Genomic DNA, 17,862 nt, shown 5'->3' on the forward strand with positions numbered 1-17,862 from the left:
ATATATATATATATATATATATATATATAACACACATATATATATTTATATATATATATTATATATATTTATATATATATATATATATATATATATATATATATAAGAAGGTTTAATAAATCATTGTTAACATTTTTCTAGTAATTGGTTGTCATTACATTTTATTTACTAAACACAGGTGCTGTTTCTTTGAACAGAAGAGTCCTACACATCTTAATTTCTCTCTCTCTCTCTCTCTCTCTCTCTCACTAATCTTGCTGAGGTATTTTTTGTAGCTAGTCATGGTACTATTTTTAACATCTGATATTAGATACAAGCCTAACTAGATACTCATCACAGATGCTTGGCCAAATTAGGAATAGCAACATCAAGCTGATATACTGGAAACTTTCCAGAAACAACAAAGGGAAGGGTTATACATGATTATCAGCAGCAACAGCAGCAACTGTAGCAGCAGCAGCAGCAGCAATGGTACTACTACTGCTCTCAGCAGCCTTATGAGCTGTATATTATCATCACTACCACCAATATCAATATATAAATTATAAATTATGTCTCACTGTTACCAGCTGGGGTATTACTTTGCTTTAAACGAAAGTAATCCTAGCAACAATATTGTATTTATTCGCAATAATAGCTAAAAAAAAAAAACTAAAACTGTTTAAAAGAAACTAAAAACAAAAGCTATTTTATGTTATTTCATTTTTATAGTAAATATTTATACGTGTAGCATAGTGTGTAGTGTCTTTAATGTAAAAATATCACGGAGTGTGTATTCAAGAATGGCCTGAATGATTCTAACCATTACCCAAATCATTTTAGTCCCAGAACTCACTCTCGTATCAAATTACTTACCTGGCATGGTTGTGTGGTAAGGAATTTGTTTCACAACTACATAGTTCTGGGTTCAGTCCCACTGTGTAGCACCAGGGGCAAGTGTTTTTCGCTATAGCTTTGGGCTGACCAAAGCCTTCTGAGAGGATTTGGTAGACAGAAACTGAAAGAAGCCTGTTGTGTGTATATCTGTATGTATGTATGTATGTATGTATTATGTATGTATGTATGCATGTATGTATGTATGCATGTATGCATGTATGTATGTATATATATATATATGCATATACATATATATTTGCATATATATATACATGTATATATACATATTTATATATACCTATATGTATATATCTATGTATATGTATATACATGTATATATACATATATATACATGTATATATATATGTAAATGTATATATATATATTTACATATATATGCAAATATATGTATACATGGCAGGAGTGGCTGTGTGGTAAGTAGCTTGTTTACCAACCACATGGTTCCGGGTTCAGTCCCACTGCGTGGCACCTTGGGCAAGTGTCTTCTACTATAGCCTCGGGCCGACCAAAGTCTTGTGAGTGAATTTGGTAGAGGGAAACTGAAAGAAGCCTGTCGTATATATGTATATATATGTATGTGCGTGTATGTTTGTGTGTCTGTGTTTGTCCCCCTAGCATTGCTTGATAACCGATGCTGGTTTGTTTATGTCCCCGTTATTTAGGGGTTCGGCAAAAGAGACCGATAGAATAAGTACTGGGCTTACAAAAGAATAAGTCCCGGGGTCGAGTTGCTCGATTAAAGGCAGTGCTCCAGCATGGCCACAGTCAAATGACTGAAACAAGTAAAAGAGTAAGAGAGAAAGAGTATATATATATATATATATGTGTGTATCTGCCTTCTTCATTCTGATGGCGTCTACCATTTGCAATGAGGTAAATACACATTTACCTCAATATGGTACACAGTAACAGCTGTAAACTCACTCTTACCTTCACCTTGCTTAACTAATTAAATAATGACTTTTTAGCAGCAAAGACACACTTCTATTTGTTATTTTACCTCCATTTTCTGATCGTCTATATATACATTAAACCACGGTTTACCTTTTTAAATTACCTGCTGCCGTATACCTTATACCAAGGACCATACTTACAGAGGTAATTACTAGGAGTGCCTCTGGATGCTTCTATCCCTTAGAGGGCTTAATACCTCTAACTTGTACCTTATATATTATATATGTATATATATGTATGTATATATATTTATATATATATATATATATATATAATATATATATATATATATATATGCATATATATATATATAATATAATATATATATATATGTATATATGTATATATATATAATGTATATATGTATAGGAATATTATATATGTATATATATATGTATATATGTATATATGTATATATATATATAATATAATATATATAATATATATGTATATATATGTATATAATATGTATATATATGTATATATATATTATATATATGTATATATAGTATATATATATATATATATATATATCACAATCAAGGAATGGCCATAATAGGCCATATATATATTATGTATATATATAATATATATAAGTGTGCGTATGTGTTAGTGTCTGTCTGTGTTTGTATCCCCACCTTCACTTGACTACCGACGTTGTTGTGTTTACATCCCCATAACATAGGTGTTTGCAAAACACACCGATAGAATAAGTACTATGCTTGCAAAGAATAAATCCTGTTGTTGATTTCTTTGGCTAAAGGTATTCCAGCATAGCCACAGTCACATGACCACATGACCAAAGCAAGTAAAACAATAAGAAACTACGCCATTTTAATCCCTAGCAACGCCGGGTATCTCTGCTAAAATATATATATATATGTGTGTGTGTACATATATATATATATGTATACACACATGTATTATATATATATATATATATATATATATATCTCCACATATATATATATATATATACACACACACATATACACATATGCATATATATACACACACATATGTGTGTGTGTGCGTTTGTGTGTGTGTGTGTGTGTGTGTGTCTGTGTGTCTGTGTGTGTATCTGTTTTGGCATGGTTTCTACAGCTTGATTCCCTTCCTAACACCAACCACTTAACAGAGTGTACTGGGTGCTCTTTACATGGCACCAACATCGGTGCTTCTGATGCGGCATCTACACACTGGTACACTTTACATAGCAGCAGCACCCACAAGCCCACAAATCAAAGACTTCTCAGCTGACAGAGGGACATGCCTGTATGTATTGATGGCCATGATTCGACTTAGTTTGACTTGTCTTCTCTAGCACAGCAAATCCCCAGAAATCTCAGTTGTGTTCTCCTCAGTGAGATCTAGAGTCTGAAGAGCTTTTTCTCATTGCCTTTTCCCCTTCTGCATGTTCCCTCCACAATTGAAGATTGGCACTTCTTTATGCAGCTGCCCACATCCATATGCATCATATGACCATATCAGTGCAGTCTTCTCTCTTGCACACTACATCTTATGCCTCTTGTACCCAACTTTTCTCTTAAATCATTTACATTCAGTCATACATACACACAAGAATTACCCATCCAACAGAGCATGCTGGTTTCATTTCTTTCAAGCTTTCACAAGTTCTGAGTAGTCACATCCTATGTCTCATTACAGTGTAGCATAGCTGCTCATACACAGATGTCATACAATCTGCCTTTCACTCTGAGGAAGAGGCCCTTTTTGCCAACAAAGGTAGAAGCTCTCTGAACTTTGCCCAGCCTGTTCTTATTCTAGCAACTATGCTTTCAGAGATTCTTCCTCCACTGCTAATTTGGTTGCATAGGTAATGAAAACTATCTACTATTTCTAAGGATCCACTTGAACATTTGAGGGAGTCTATTTTCTGCACACATTCCAAGTGTTTAATGTACCTGCACATCTGCTGCATATAAACACTACTTTCTCTGTTAGCATTCTTATGATACCACTTCACCTCTTAAGTGTCCATTGCTTGTACTAATTACACTGTATGGAGTTTCTACCATCACCTTTTCTACATATCAAGCAGGCCTATTGCCCTAAAGGAATCAGTAATTTGTCTGTAATTCCAGACCTTGCTGACACACATACATGAATCTGGAATGATATGTGTTAAAATTGGCCTCAGTGAATAAAGCAAATAATAATAATAATAAAATAATAATAATAATGAGAATAATAATAATAATAATAATAATAATAAAAATAATAGTAATAATGATAATAATAATAATAATAATGATAATGATAATGATAATAATAATAATAATAATAATAACAATAACAATAACAATAATATATATATATATATGTGTGTGTGTGTGTGTGTAGGCAGATGAGTGGCTGGGTGGTAAAAAACTTTCTTCCCAATCACATGCTTCTGGGTTCAGGCCAACTGCATGACACCTTGGGCAAATGTCTTCTACTATAGCCTAGGGCTGACCAAAGCCTTGTGAGTGGATTTAGTAGACAGAAACTGAAAGAAGCCCATCATGTATATATATAAATATGTATGTATGTATGTATGTATGTATGTATGTATGTATGTATGTATGTATGTATGTATTTGTGTGCTGTGTTTGTCCCCTCACCATTGTTTGACAAGCAATGTTAGTGTGTTTACATCTCCATAAGTTAGCAGTTCAGCTAAAGAGACCAATAGAATAAGTACTCGGCTCACAAAGAATAAGTTCTGGAGTCGATTTGTTCGACTAAAAGTGATACTCCAGCATGGCCACAGTCATATGACTGAAACAAATAAAAGGATAAAAGAATATATGTATTCAAAATAAGCAACAAGTATATCCACACCCCATGGATTTATATGGATAATACCATACAAAATTCTGGTGCCTTTGACTTAAGTACCATATTCATCTGAATCTATATATATATGAGATTGCATCTATTGACATAATGTAATAGGTATGTACAATAAGTGCTTAGGTTGGTTTAATTGAACTGCAACTAAAACATAACAGAACTGGTGTTGTAGCAATGAATGACTATAAGAGGTTCCTCACTGAGTAGGTAGAAACATATATGAAAGAAAGAATGAACAAGCATAACATGTGTTATCACTTTAAAGCTAGAAATTTATAATTCAAACATAATTACAGAGTAAATAAGGGATTAAGAAGTCATGCATACATAAAGTGTTTTACAGCTGTTTCTAGAATAGTTGTGCATATGGTACATAAGGGGCTTATTACAGTGAGCAAAGATTTCCACACAAAGGCCAACTATTCCATCTTCAGAGAGGGAGGATTCAGGAATATCCTTAATAAAGAATATTAGTAGTTACCATTTCCATCGTCGAAAAATTCAGGAATATCCTTAGTAAAAAATATTCGTTGTTACCAGATCTATCATCAAAGTTCAACAATACCAAATGATTACCATCTAAATAGCTGTGCCCAATCACCTCATTCTGGATAATGAAATAGTTTTTTTTTCTCTCATTATAATTTTCATACTTTATTGAGATGTAAAACAATGTATGATATCAGTCATTAAGTTTCTTATTTCTTTATTTTTTTATTGCAGGATGTACCACCTGATATGTCAGTATGTGCCTTTGTTCTGGAACAAGCTCTCTCAGTCAGAGCTTTACAAGAGATGGTCACATCAGCTTCCCACGCTTCAAGGGTAAATGTTTTATGCAATTTGTATTTTTAGTATTAAAACTCTTAAGACGAGTGAAAATTTCATTTAGAAAGTACAACTGGTATGGATAACCAGATTCTATACATATATACATGTGTGTGTGTTGTGTGTGTGTGTGTGTGTGGTGTGTGTGTGTGTGTGTGTGTGTAAGTAATTATTTGGACTTTGGGTATATGTCTATTAATATGCCGATTAAAGCACTTTCACTGCTTGGGCTATCTGATGTCATCTACAGTTTTGGTATAATTTTCACTGAATCTGCATCAGGAATTCTGAAGTGTTTGTTTGGTTTATAATTGATGAGGGAAACAGAAAATGGAAAAGGGGATGCCTGAACAGTGGGATTTTAAGGGAGTGTGTTACAAGACCAGACATGTTTTTCTTTATGTAGCACCATGTCAGAATCATGACACACTAGAGGAATATATACATTAGTCGCTTCTTCCAGGAACTACAATTTTCAGTGACTTGTTGAGGACCTATTCTCACATTCCTGAAATTGATGGTTATAATTCTGGAAATAGAATGGTGAACCACAGCATTGAATTTATTAATTTGGAAGATGGTACCCACATGCAACAAGTAGAAAAAAGAACATGGGCCTTTGTAAATTGAAGGAATAAATGATGCTGTGGGACCCATCATTCTATGGTTGAGTCATATTTCTGCAATTTATATAGCAGAGGAGATATGAAAATTGAAATTTGTTTCAGGAGAAACTCTGACTTTCATTTGGAAGTTTTACTCAGACTTTCATTTTGGAATTTTTACTACAAAAAATGTATTAATTGTTTACATCATCATCATCATCATCATCATCGTTTAACGTCCACTTTCCATGCTAGCATGGGTTGGACGATTTGACTGAGGTTTAGCAAACCAGATGGCTGCACCAAACTCCAATCTGATCTGGCAAAGTTTCTACTGCTGGATGTCTTTCCTAGCACCAACCACTCTGAGAGTGTTGTTTATTCTGTTTACATGAACAGAATTATTATTACAGTAGTGTAACATCCAGTTTGTTTAACACAAATTTGTATTCATAATGTTGTGCTATACAGCTATCATGCAGAAAGTACCAGCTTCCAAATCCTGTTTTCTGACTGGGTAAAAATGATCAAACTTTAATCCTCTGTAACATTTTTCTAAAATTTTTCCGGAACAAGTGAATAACAAAATCCAATGCAGCACAAAAAATTTCATCAATATATCAAATTTGAAAATTTTCACTTAATTTAGAAATTTAAAAAACTGTGGTAGCAACAGAAAAGATCCATACTGATATTTCTGTGTATATCTTTAAATACATCTGATGATGAAAGATTTCAGAAAAATCTATATGCCTGGGAAAAAAAAAATTTAGTATTTAATTTAATACTCACCTGGTTAAGCTTGCACTCATATTTACATTAATTCAATCATATCACTCATTATAATCTGACCTGACACATGTCGTTTGCCTGCCTATCCCTCTGTTTGATTTGACATGTACCAGCTTGATCGATACATTACCTATAGCCAATGTTCATTTAGGCAACCACCACATCCCAGCATTTAATGTTGGAATTTAAGCAAAGATTCACCCTGAACACTAATTGCATGCACCTACCTATTATTTTATATAATTTGATATCCTCTTATCCACAATATATATATATATATATATATATATATATATATATATTATATATATATATATATTGGTGTTAGGAAGGGCATCCAGCTGTAGAAACACTGCCAGATCAGACTGGAGCCTGGTGGCTGCCTTCTGGTTTCCCAGACCCTGGTCGAACCATCCAACCCGTGCTAGCATGGAAAACAGACGTTAAATGATGATGATGATGAATATGAGGAAATATTATTCCAAACTTACAGGGAAAAATTCAATTTAGAAATACTAAATCAAATTTCACAAAATATAATATACATATATATAAATTAATCTTTCTATAATATGTAATTTTCTAGTTGGTATAATTTAAATTTTCATTATTGAATTGATAGAAGGTGGGTTTTTTCTAATTTATACATATATATATATATATATATAGTGGAGGCATGTGAGTTAGTGGTTAGGGTGTTGGACTCATGATCGTAAGATTGTGATTTCGATTCCTGGACCAGGCGATGTCACCTTACTGACAACACACTTGTACATGGCCTGAATGGCTCTCACAAGTCATTTGTCCACCCGTAGCTCCTGAGGTGACCACCAGATAAAGAAGTGGGGTATCCTATCAAAGGCTTTCTCCATGTCAATAAATACCAAGTACAGCAATTTATTTTTAACTAAATGCTTCTCCTGCAGTTGCCTTAATAGAAAGATAGCATCAGTAGTGCTTCTCCCAGACAAAAAAATGTCTCTTTCTATACTTTCATAATCTGGTTCAGTAGTTTGATGTCTCTGTAATTATTTTACCTAAGGCATCTCTTTTGTCCTTGTAACAGTTGACTATTATGCTGTTATATTAATCACTAGGTAAGATACCTTTCTGCACAACCTGAAACCAGAGGGTTGCAAAGCAAGCTTCTTAACCTCACAGCCATGCATTTTTAGTGTGCTGTCCATTTTTCAAGTCTTCACTAGTCCACCCAAGATTCTCACCCAAGATGAAAACCCTGGCCACTTTGAGGCAGTGAAATTTCTATTTCCACAGTAAATGTTTCCTCTAAAAGCGTACTGAGTTTTCTTTTTCTCATAGTTAGTACAACAGAGTATATTTTGCTTATTCATGTATGTATGCATGTGAGTTTCATTAATTTTATGATTCAGGTAGTAACCGTGATGTTTGGAAGACTGACATAATTTAAAGGCACTCACAACTCTTCTCTCTTAGTCTATGCCCCACATCACTAGCGGATGTGGTCTCCAACTCAAGAGTAAATTTCCCTTCAATTTATGTATGATGACATTGTGATATGGTAATGTGAGAGAGGGAGAAAGAGAAAGAGAATGAGACGTGAAGTAGGCATGGATAAAGTGGAGAGGAAAACTGGGGTGTGAGATGATTTGAGGGTAAGAATGGGATTATCAAACTAAGAATGGGTGAAGAAATAAAAGAAAAAAAAAGCATTCGTTTAAAGCCATCAATATTTTGATTCTGTGTTTGAATATTAAAAGGCATTGCTTCTGTTTGTGTCATGATGTGTAAAGGTGCCACACAGAGATAAAGGAGTTATGGAATGATTCACTGTGGTGAAATGGTTGATGACAGGTTGAGCTGGCATATGCAGCAGTGAGTTTTAAATATGTTCACATAAGGGATTGGCAAGGTGGCTGCCAGTTTCCTTAGACTAGGTTTGCAGATGATACAATATAGGAAGGTAGAAGACAAGCAGCTGAAGTTTTGTGTATTGTGACATGGGTTGTAGTAATAGCATTGTTAATGTAGAGACTGGTTTTGCATGGTTGCATGCAGCACTCAGCTAGAACCTTCCCAACCACTCCAGCTCTTGGGTCTTGCTATCACAGAGGGTCCTCTCTTGGTGAAGGGACATCTTTCACAAACCTAGGTCTACATCCCAATGACTTGCTCTGTCTTCAGAGTCAGAAAGTACTTCAGCACTCTTTTTTTGCAAAATATATTGATATTCAACAAAATTCAGGTGAGATTTAAATGGAATATTACTTTACCCTAGGATGGCACTGTTGTTGCATGCACAGACGTCTTAAACTGCATCCAGAAAAGGGACACCTGACTGACAGTCTTAAAGTCATCAGCTGACATGCACCTCTCCACCTCTGCCTTACAAATACACTGTGTCTTTTCGCTGTCTTTTGTGTCCCTACTATAATGGCCTCTGCTCCTCAGATCAGTTGAATTCATTCCACCTCCACTCAAGCATTTCTGTGCCTCTTATATCTTCTCTTCTCATCACCAGTGCTGTCTCCACACTCACCACCAATTGGTGCATTAGTTATTATGCCCAGTTTTTACTTGTCAGAACATCACCCTACTGAAATTCATTCGCTGCTCAGGTCTTTCCTTCCCCACAATTATTGACAGACAAAAGTTCAAGAGGTACCCATCTCTCTAGTCTACTGGTAGGGTGGGGAAAGGCAGGAGCATTGTCTCTTCCTCCATAACCAGAAACTAGAAATATGCATGCATGTATGTACGTATATATATATATGTGTGTGTGTGTGTGGCTAGAGATAGAGAGAGAGAGAAAGAGAGAGAGAGAGAGAGAGTGAGAGAGAAATACATGCATGCATACTTACAGATATATACATAAATATATAGATAGCTAGTTAGATAAATAGATAGACAGATATACTACAGTGTGTGTGTGTGTGTTGTGTGTGTGTGTGTGTGCGTGTGTATTGCAGTCCAATGATGGCTTAAGTGATTGAAACTTTGAAGTTATTGTGAATAATATTCTTGTTTAAAAATAATAAATTTATACTCAAGAGTAACTCATCGGGTTAATGGAAAATTGTTTTTATTATAACTGAACATAAAAAGAAGCATTTATTTATACACACACACACACACACACACACACACGCACATCCATGTACACATACGCATATCTATATGAAAAGAATGACAGAAATACTAAATAGGAATTGTTGTGAAGGATGGAATATCCTATGTTAGAGATGAGAATGAGGGAAAAAAGAAAAAAGAAAGCCAGCTTCCCATAGCAATTTCTCTGTACTATTTCTGTTGTTTTTTCCCTAGTAATACAAGTCTTTACAATGCCAACCATTATGAGTATCCTTGAATATAAATAGATATACATAAGCATATCTGTGTACACAAAGGGTGTAAAGAACAGCCAGCAATAAGCTGTGAGCAAGTAAGGCTTTGTAACATGTACCTTGCTTTCATTTATTGTTTTAGGGTCCCATATAGTTTCAAGCAGATAGGGACATCCTCTCTAAGGACTTCATAAGTAGCAGACCTACAGGAGTAGTTAGCAATAAGAGCATTGGTGAAATAAATTATTTTAAATACTCAGAGGCTCGCCTAGAGATATTTGGCAGCTTCTGTTACCTGGATGATCTAATCAGGAGTATATACCATGGGCATTCTGAAATTATAGAAACCAAAATTTTAAAAAGCATTAGAAAAGACTTGAGAGTTCCTGTTGCCTCTACTTGCAATAAAGGTATTTTCTCTGAAAGTGAAAGGCATATTTTCGAAGTGTGATATTTGCAGAGTAGTAAAACACATACATTGAATGGAGAAGATTTTATGAAGGCTGAAAATAAATTAGATGCAGGTATATGGTTGTAAAATGATCTGTAGACTGTTGAGAGAAATCCAATTTATTAAAAACTGTTGGTCAAAAACAAAATTGAATCAATCGTCAGTCAGATCATATCATAAAAATGCTGGCATCACATAAAAAGCATCCCTGCTGGCACCAAGTAAATAGTGTGTGTGTGTATGAACATATACATGTATATTTTGTTGCCCATGAGATTTTTACTAATATTAGGAGGTTTTTTTTTATATCATCTTGTTTAACTGCTAATTTCTTTGTACAATAAAAACATGAACACCATTTACAAATTGATTAAATTCCATGAGATTATGAACCAGTACTGATGAAGACTGTAAAGAGACATTAAACAGAAACCACAGCATTCTTTAGACTCTCGACAAAAACATAACATGTGTGAAGTTATGTCGCCTTGTGTTTAGCATGTCAGACTTGCAATCATTATGTTTTGGGTTCTATTCTTGGATCAGGTGGCTCATTGTATCCTGGAATAAAAATTTTTATTCCACACTTCTCCACTCCTATGGACTGGTGTCTCCTTCAGGCTGGGAGAATCAGCCTCACAAATCCAGATAAGCTCTATCCAAAAGTGTTAGAATTAGGATTAAGGCAGACATATAGAAAGCCAGAAGTACTCGCTGGGTTATGGTTGAGGCAGATATAAAAAGATGGAAGGGTCTGTAGTGTTGAGGCAGACTGATAGAAAATCAAGCAGTTGGCTGAATTGTTAAAGCATTAGATAAATTGCTTAGATGTAATTTTCCAGCTTTCTGTACACTGAGATCATTTTTTGCCTTTTATCCTTTTGGAGGTCAATAAATAAAACACCGGTCATGTACTGGGGTCGATTCTTTTTTTTTTTCTCAGACTTTCACTTCTGGAGATAATCAGCTGTGGTCAGACCTGAAGAGGGATGAGCTCTGTCAGGTCTAACAGTGCTCAAGACATGCTGTATGTCCTAACATCACCCCTATGACTTCATCAAAGAGTTAAGGGGACTGTCCCTAGCATGGTAGGGTGTAGATATGATATATGTGCATACTAGTGCATATATGCACATGCATCATGGTATAAACATGACATACACACACAAACATATAAAAACAAAGTAAAGTTCCTTTCCAAGTCTTGTAGACTCATAAGGGCTGGTTCCTCAGTTCCCTGGATGGGATGCCAGTCCATCACAGGATTACTTATTTTTGCTAGCTTAGTGGACTGGAGCAACGTGAAATAAAGTGTTTTGCCCAAGAACTCAATGAGTCACCTGGTCCAGGAATTGAAACCACAACCTTACAATCATAAATCCAACACCCTAACCACTAAGCCATATGCCTCAACCCACAGACACATAGACATATACACAGACTCATAGACATATACACACATGTCTCTTATATTTTCTCTTCTCATCACCAGTGCTGTCTCCACACTCACCACCAATTGGTGCATTAGTTATTATGCCCAGTTTTTACTTGTCAGAACATCACCCTACTGAAATTCATTCGCTGCTCAGGTCTTTCCTTCCCCACAATTGTTGACAAAAGTTCAAGAGGTACCCATCTCTCTAGTCTACACACATACATGCATATACACACATGCATCATGGCATGGTATTAGCATGACATATACATGCAGACATACACACACATATATGCACATTGTAGAAAACTTAGATGAAAGGATTTATTTTACTAAAATATAACAGTGTGGAAGCACAATGGCCTGGTGGTTAGGGCAGCGGACTCGCGGTCAGAGGATCGCGGTTTTGATTCCCAGACTGAGCGTTATGTATGTTTATTGAGTGAAAACACCTAAAAGCTCTACAAGGCTCCGGCAGGGGGTGGTGGCGACCCCTGTGGTACTCTTTCACCATAACGTTCTCTCACTCTCTCTCTTCCTGTTTCTTGAGTAACACTGCGATGGACTGGCATCCCGTTCACCTGGGGGGAACACATATGCCACAGAAACTGGGAAACTAGGCCCATGAGCCTGGATAGGCTTGAAAAGGGCGAAAAACAAAATATAACAGTATCTTTTCCCTTTAACCTATGTTCATTCATTTAATTAATGTTGATGTAAACAACTATTACTTGGATCAATTGTAGTTTTCCATAAAACTATTTTCGATCAATTGTTTATCAATAATCAATAGTGTTCAATAAATTAACACCAAACTATAAAAAATGTAAAAATACCTTCTGTATTTGGTTCTACTGCATATCACTTTTTGTATGTAGATTCTATATATTAGAATATACACAAATGTACATACATATGCACACACACACATACATATACTTCAATAGATTCAAAATATATTATACATATCTCCTTTTATATTTATTACAATACACATACACACACACATGTGTATGTGCGTGTGTCTGTTTGACTGTGTTAGAATGGAAGGATTCAAACCTACAGTATTTTATGGTATTCAGAAATTATCATTGCTTAAGGCGGCGAGCTGGCAGAAACGCTAGCATTCCGGGCAAAATGCTTAGTGGTATTTCGTCTGACTTTACACTCTGAGTTCAAATTCTGTCAAGGTCGACTTTGCCTTTCATCCTTTCGGGGTCGATAAATTAAGTACCAGTTATGCACTGGGGGTGATATAATCGACTTAATCCATTTGTCTATCCTTGTTTGTCCTCTCTGTGTTTAGCCCCTTGTGGATAGTAAAGAAACAGGTATTTCGTCTGCCGCTACATTCTGAGTTCAAATTCCACTGAAGTTGACATTGCTTTTCATCCTTTCATGGTAGATAAATTAAGTACCAATTACGCACTGGGGTCAATGTAATCGACTTAATCCATTTGTCTGTCCTTGTTTGTCCCCTCTGTGTGTAGCCCCTTGTGGGCAATAAAGAAATAAGAAATTATCATTGCTAACAGGACAAGTGGAAATTCCATGTTTGGTAAAGTTTCTTATTTTTGTGCTGAGGCTTAATTTTATACATCTTCATAACACTGCTGCCTTATGTTAAAAATTATGTCTTAGAAGTACCTCCATAGTTAAAATTGTTGAAAGTGGACATAGGGTTATTTAGGAGCCTAAGCATACATATTAAACAGTGTTGAAAGCATAACACACAAACTTGTATTTCAATATTAAAAACCTTGAAGGCAGCCAGCTGGTAGAACCATTAACACTCTGGCAAAAATGCTTAGTGGCATTTCATCTATCTTTACATTCAGAGTTCAGATTCCACCAAGGCCAACTTTGCCTTTTATCCCCTTGGGGTCGATAAAATATGTACCAGTTGAGCACTGGGGTTGATGTAATCGACTAACCCACTCATTCAAAATTGCTGGCCTTGGGCCAAAATTTGAAACCAATATTAAAAATTTGGGTTATGTCAATGGTTACGTTCCATAATTTAAAGTCGTTTGTCACTCAAACACTCAAAAATTGTGACATCAGGTATTATATATCTATATATTGATTAAAGGCTAGCAAAAAAATGATTAAGGTGTATTATTTGCAGTAGGACGTTAAACAACAAAAAGACTGTATTTCACGGATTGTTAGCTATTGAGGGTAATGTCAAATGTTATATAAAATACTGTCATGTTGTATGTTTTTGTCCATAAAAATATATGTCATCCCGACTCATAAATAATGTGTGGTTTAACAAATAAATTTAATATCAAATATGACATGTAAGATAGAAAATTATGTAAATGTATAGGCACAGGCATGGCTGTGTGGTAAGAAGCTTGTTCCCCAACCACATGATTCCATATTCAGTCCCACTACGTGTCACCTTGGGCAACTGTCTTCTACTATAGCCTCAGGTCAGCCAAAACCTTGTGAGTGGATTTGGTAGACAGAAACTGAAAGAAGGCGGCGAGCTGGCAGAAATGTTAGCTTGCCGGGCGAAACACTTAGCAGTATTTCGTCTGTCTATACGTTTATACTTTCAGAGTTCGAATTCCACCGAGGTCAACTTTGCCTTTCATCCTTGCGGAGTCAATAAATTAAGTATCAGTTATGCACTGGGGTCGATGTAATTGACTTAATCCCTTTTTCTGTCCTTGTTTGTCCCCTCTATGTTTAGCCCCTTGTGGGCAATAAAGAAATAAAAAACTGAAAGAAGCTTGTATGCATATATATATATATATATATATATATATAATATTATATTAAATAAGAGACAAAACCACTATTATGCAAATCAAACAAAGAAAGACTTAAGCCAATACATAAATTAATTTATATTATTTAGAAATGTAACAATTATTAATATCCACTACGATCGTTTTGTGTCTTCAGTCATCAAATCTATGAGTAGTAGACATTCATCAGGTGGTTTAAAACTCGCCAAGAATATTCTGAAACCACCTGATGAATGTCTACTACTCATAGATTTGATGACTGAAGACACGAAACGATCGTAGTGGATATTAATAATTGTTACATTTCTAAATAATATAAATTAATTTATGTATTGGCTTAAGTCTTTCTTTGTTTGATTTGCATAATAGTGGTTTTGTCTCTAATTTAATATAATATAATATTTTACTATAAAATTGGATTCAATCCTAAATCTGATTTTTCCCTGTAAGTTTGGATTTATTCCCTAATATTTATTATTATTATTATATATATATATATATATATATATATTATATTAAATAAGAGACAAAACCACTATTATGCAAATCAAACAAAGAAAGACTTAAGCCAATACATAAATTAATTTATATTATTTAGAAATGTAACAATTATTAATATCCACTACGATCGTTTTGTGTCTTCAGTCATCAAATCTATGAGTAGTAGACATTCATCAGGTGGTTTAAAACTCGCCAAGAATATTCTGAAACCACCTGATGAATGTCTACTACTCATAGATTTGATGACTGAAGACACGAAACGATCGTAGTGGATATTAATAATTGTTACATTTCTAAATAATATAAATTAATTTATGTATTGGCTTAAGTCTTTCTTTGTTTGATTTGCATAATAGTGGTTTTGTCTCTAATTTAATATAATATAATATTTCACTATAAAATTGGATTCAATCCTAAATCTGATTTTTCCCTGTAAGTTTGGATTTATTCCCTAATATTTATTATTATTATTATATATATATATATATATATATATGTATATATGTATATGTATATATATTTGTGTATGTATCTTTGTTTGTTCCCCCTACCACCACGCTATCACTTGACAACCGATGTTGATGTGTTTATGTCCTCATAGCTTAGTGGTTTGGCAAAAAAGACCGATAGAATAAGTCCTGGGGTTGATTTGATCAACTAAAACCCTTTAAGGCAGTGCTCCAGCATGGCTGCAGTCAAATGATTGGAATGTGTAAAAAAAAAGTAGAATAAAAGAATATAGAATATTATGTATAACGCATATGTAATGTTGAAAATTATACATATGTATAACATAGGCATATTGGGTTCAAAGTTTGGCACAAGGCCAAAATTCAGTGGAGCAGGTAAGACGATTACATCAACCCCCAGTGCTCAACTGGTACTTATTTTATTGGCACCGAAAGGATGAAAGGCAAAGTCAACTTTGGTGGAATTTGAACTTAGAACGTAAAAGCAGATAAAATGCTGCTAACCAATTTGCCTAGCACAGTAATGATTCTGCCAGCTCCCTACCCTATAACATATGTATATTACAATATTATTTTTGTCAAGCATTGCTAGGAAGATCTAAAACTGTTTCATCCTCATTGTCCCTCCCATAAATTCTTATCATTACATCATCGCCAAGATCAACTCAGTGGAATAATTATTCTTTCAAATTTTGGCACAAGGCCAGCAAATTTAGAGGAGAGCACTAAGCCTATTACATCAGCCTCAATGCTCAATAGTTACTTATTTTATTGACTCTGAAAGGATAAAAGGCAAAGTTAGCCATGGCAGAATTTGAACTTAGAATGAGCTAAGTCAGAAGAAATGCCACTAGACATTGTGTCTAATGTGCAAACAATTCTACCAGCACACTGCCTTGCAGCAGTGAAATAATGATCATGTAAGTGCTCCATCCTCTTCTTCACACCTTGAATAAATTCTTTAAATAGTTATTCATCTTCAGTTCTCTGTAGTGCATTTGAGATATTCCACTTTGTGGAAGACTTAACAATAATATCAGTTTCAAATTTTGGCATAAGGCCAGTAAGTTTAGGAGAAGGGTTAAATCAATTACATTGACCACAGTACTCAAATGGTACTTATTTAATTGACCATAGTACTCAATTGGTACTTATTTTATCAACCCCAAAAGGATGAAAGATAAAGTCAACCTTGGTGAAATTTGAACTCAGAACATAAAGAAAGATGAAATGCCACTAAGCATTTTGCCTAGCAGGCTAACAATTCTGCCAGTTCGCTGCTTTTGATTAAACTTTACAGTAATATCATTAGGAGTATACTCATTCCCTCTCTCTCTTTTAAATGTCTTTTATTCATTTAACAACAGCATCTAGACCTGGGTGTTTTAAGACTCCTTTCACACACACATATACACTCTTCTGTTCCTTGTTCATTAAAATCATCTATTCCATGGTTTTTTATCATGCAATATCCAATGGTTGCAATTTGTAATCATCATCATCATCATCGTCGTCATCATTTAACGTCTGTTTTCCATGCTAGCATGAGTTGGACGGTTCGGCCGGGATCTGGGAAGCCAGGAGGCTGCACCAGGTTCTAGTCTGATCTGGCAGAGTTTCTACAGCTGGATGCCCTTCCTAATGCCAACCACTCCATGAGTGTAGTGGGTGCTTTTTACGTGCCACCAGCACAGGTGCCAGAGGAGGCTGGCAAATGGCCATGATTGGTTGGTGCTTTTACATGTCACCGACACGGACACAGTCAGGCGGTGCTGGCATCTGCCACGTTCGGACTCTTATATTTAGCTCTAGTATGCATGACTTAGTAGTTAGGATGTTGGATTCATAATCAAAAGATTGTGGGTTTGATTCCAGGACTAAGCAATGCATTGTGTTCTTGATGAAAAACACTTCGCTTCACATTGTTCCAGTCCTCTCAGCTGATAAAAACGAAGAATCCTTCAACAGATCAGTGTCCCACCCAGGAAGGG

The 17,862-nt window shown here is 35.1% G+C and overlaps 1 protein-coding gene and 1 long non-coding RNA gene across 3 annotated transcripts in view; one reads left to right on the plus strand and one right to left on the minus strand.

Annotated features, from left to right (window-relative positions):
- LOC115217695 (ryanodine receptor) overlaps window positions 1-17,862 on the plus strand; it is a 323,697-nt gene that overhangs the window by 71,396 nt on the left and 234,439 nt on the right. For both annotated transcript variants that reach the window (XM_036507726.1, XM_036507727.1), the window contains exon 3: window positions 5,431-5,532. In XM_036507726.1, coding sequence (XP_036363619.1) covers window positions 5,431-5,532 — 102 coding nt within the window. The remainder of the gene's footprint in view (window positions 1-5,430; window positions 5,533-17,862) is intronic.
- Window positions 1,762-17,862, minus strand: part of LOC118765491 — a 20,477-nt gene continuing 4,376 nt past the window's right edge. Inside the window, exons 3-4 of the long non-coding RNA XR_005001356.1 lie at window positions 6,674-6,682; window positions 1,762-2,039 (exon numbers count right to left, since the gene is read on the minus strand). This is a non-coding gene — a long non-coding RNA (uncharacterized LOC118765491). The remainder of the gene's footprint in view (window positions 2,040-6,673; window positions 6,683-17,862) is intronic.

The sequence above is a fragment of the Octopus sinensis genome, linkage group LG11 (genome assembly GCF_006345805.1).
Source record: "Octopus sinensis linkage group LG11, ASM634580v1, whole genome shotgun sequence".
Lineage (NCBI taxonomy): Eukaryota > Metazoa > Mollusca > Cephalopoda > Octopoda > Octopodidae > Octopus > Octopus sinensis.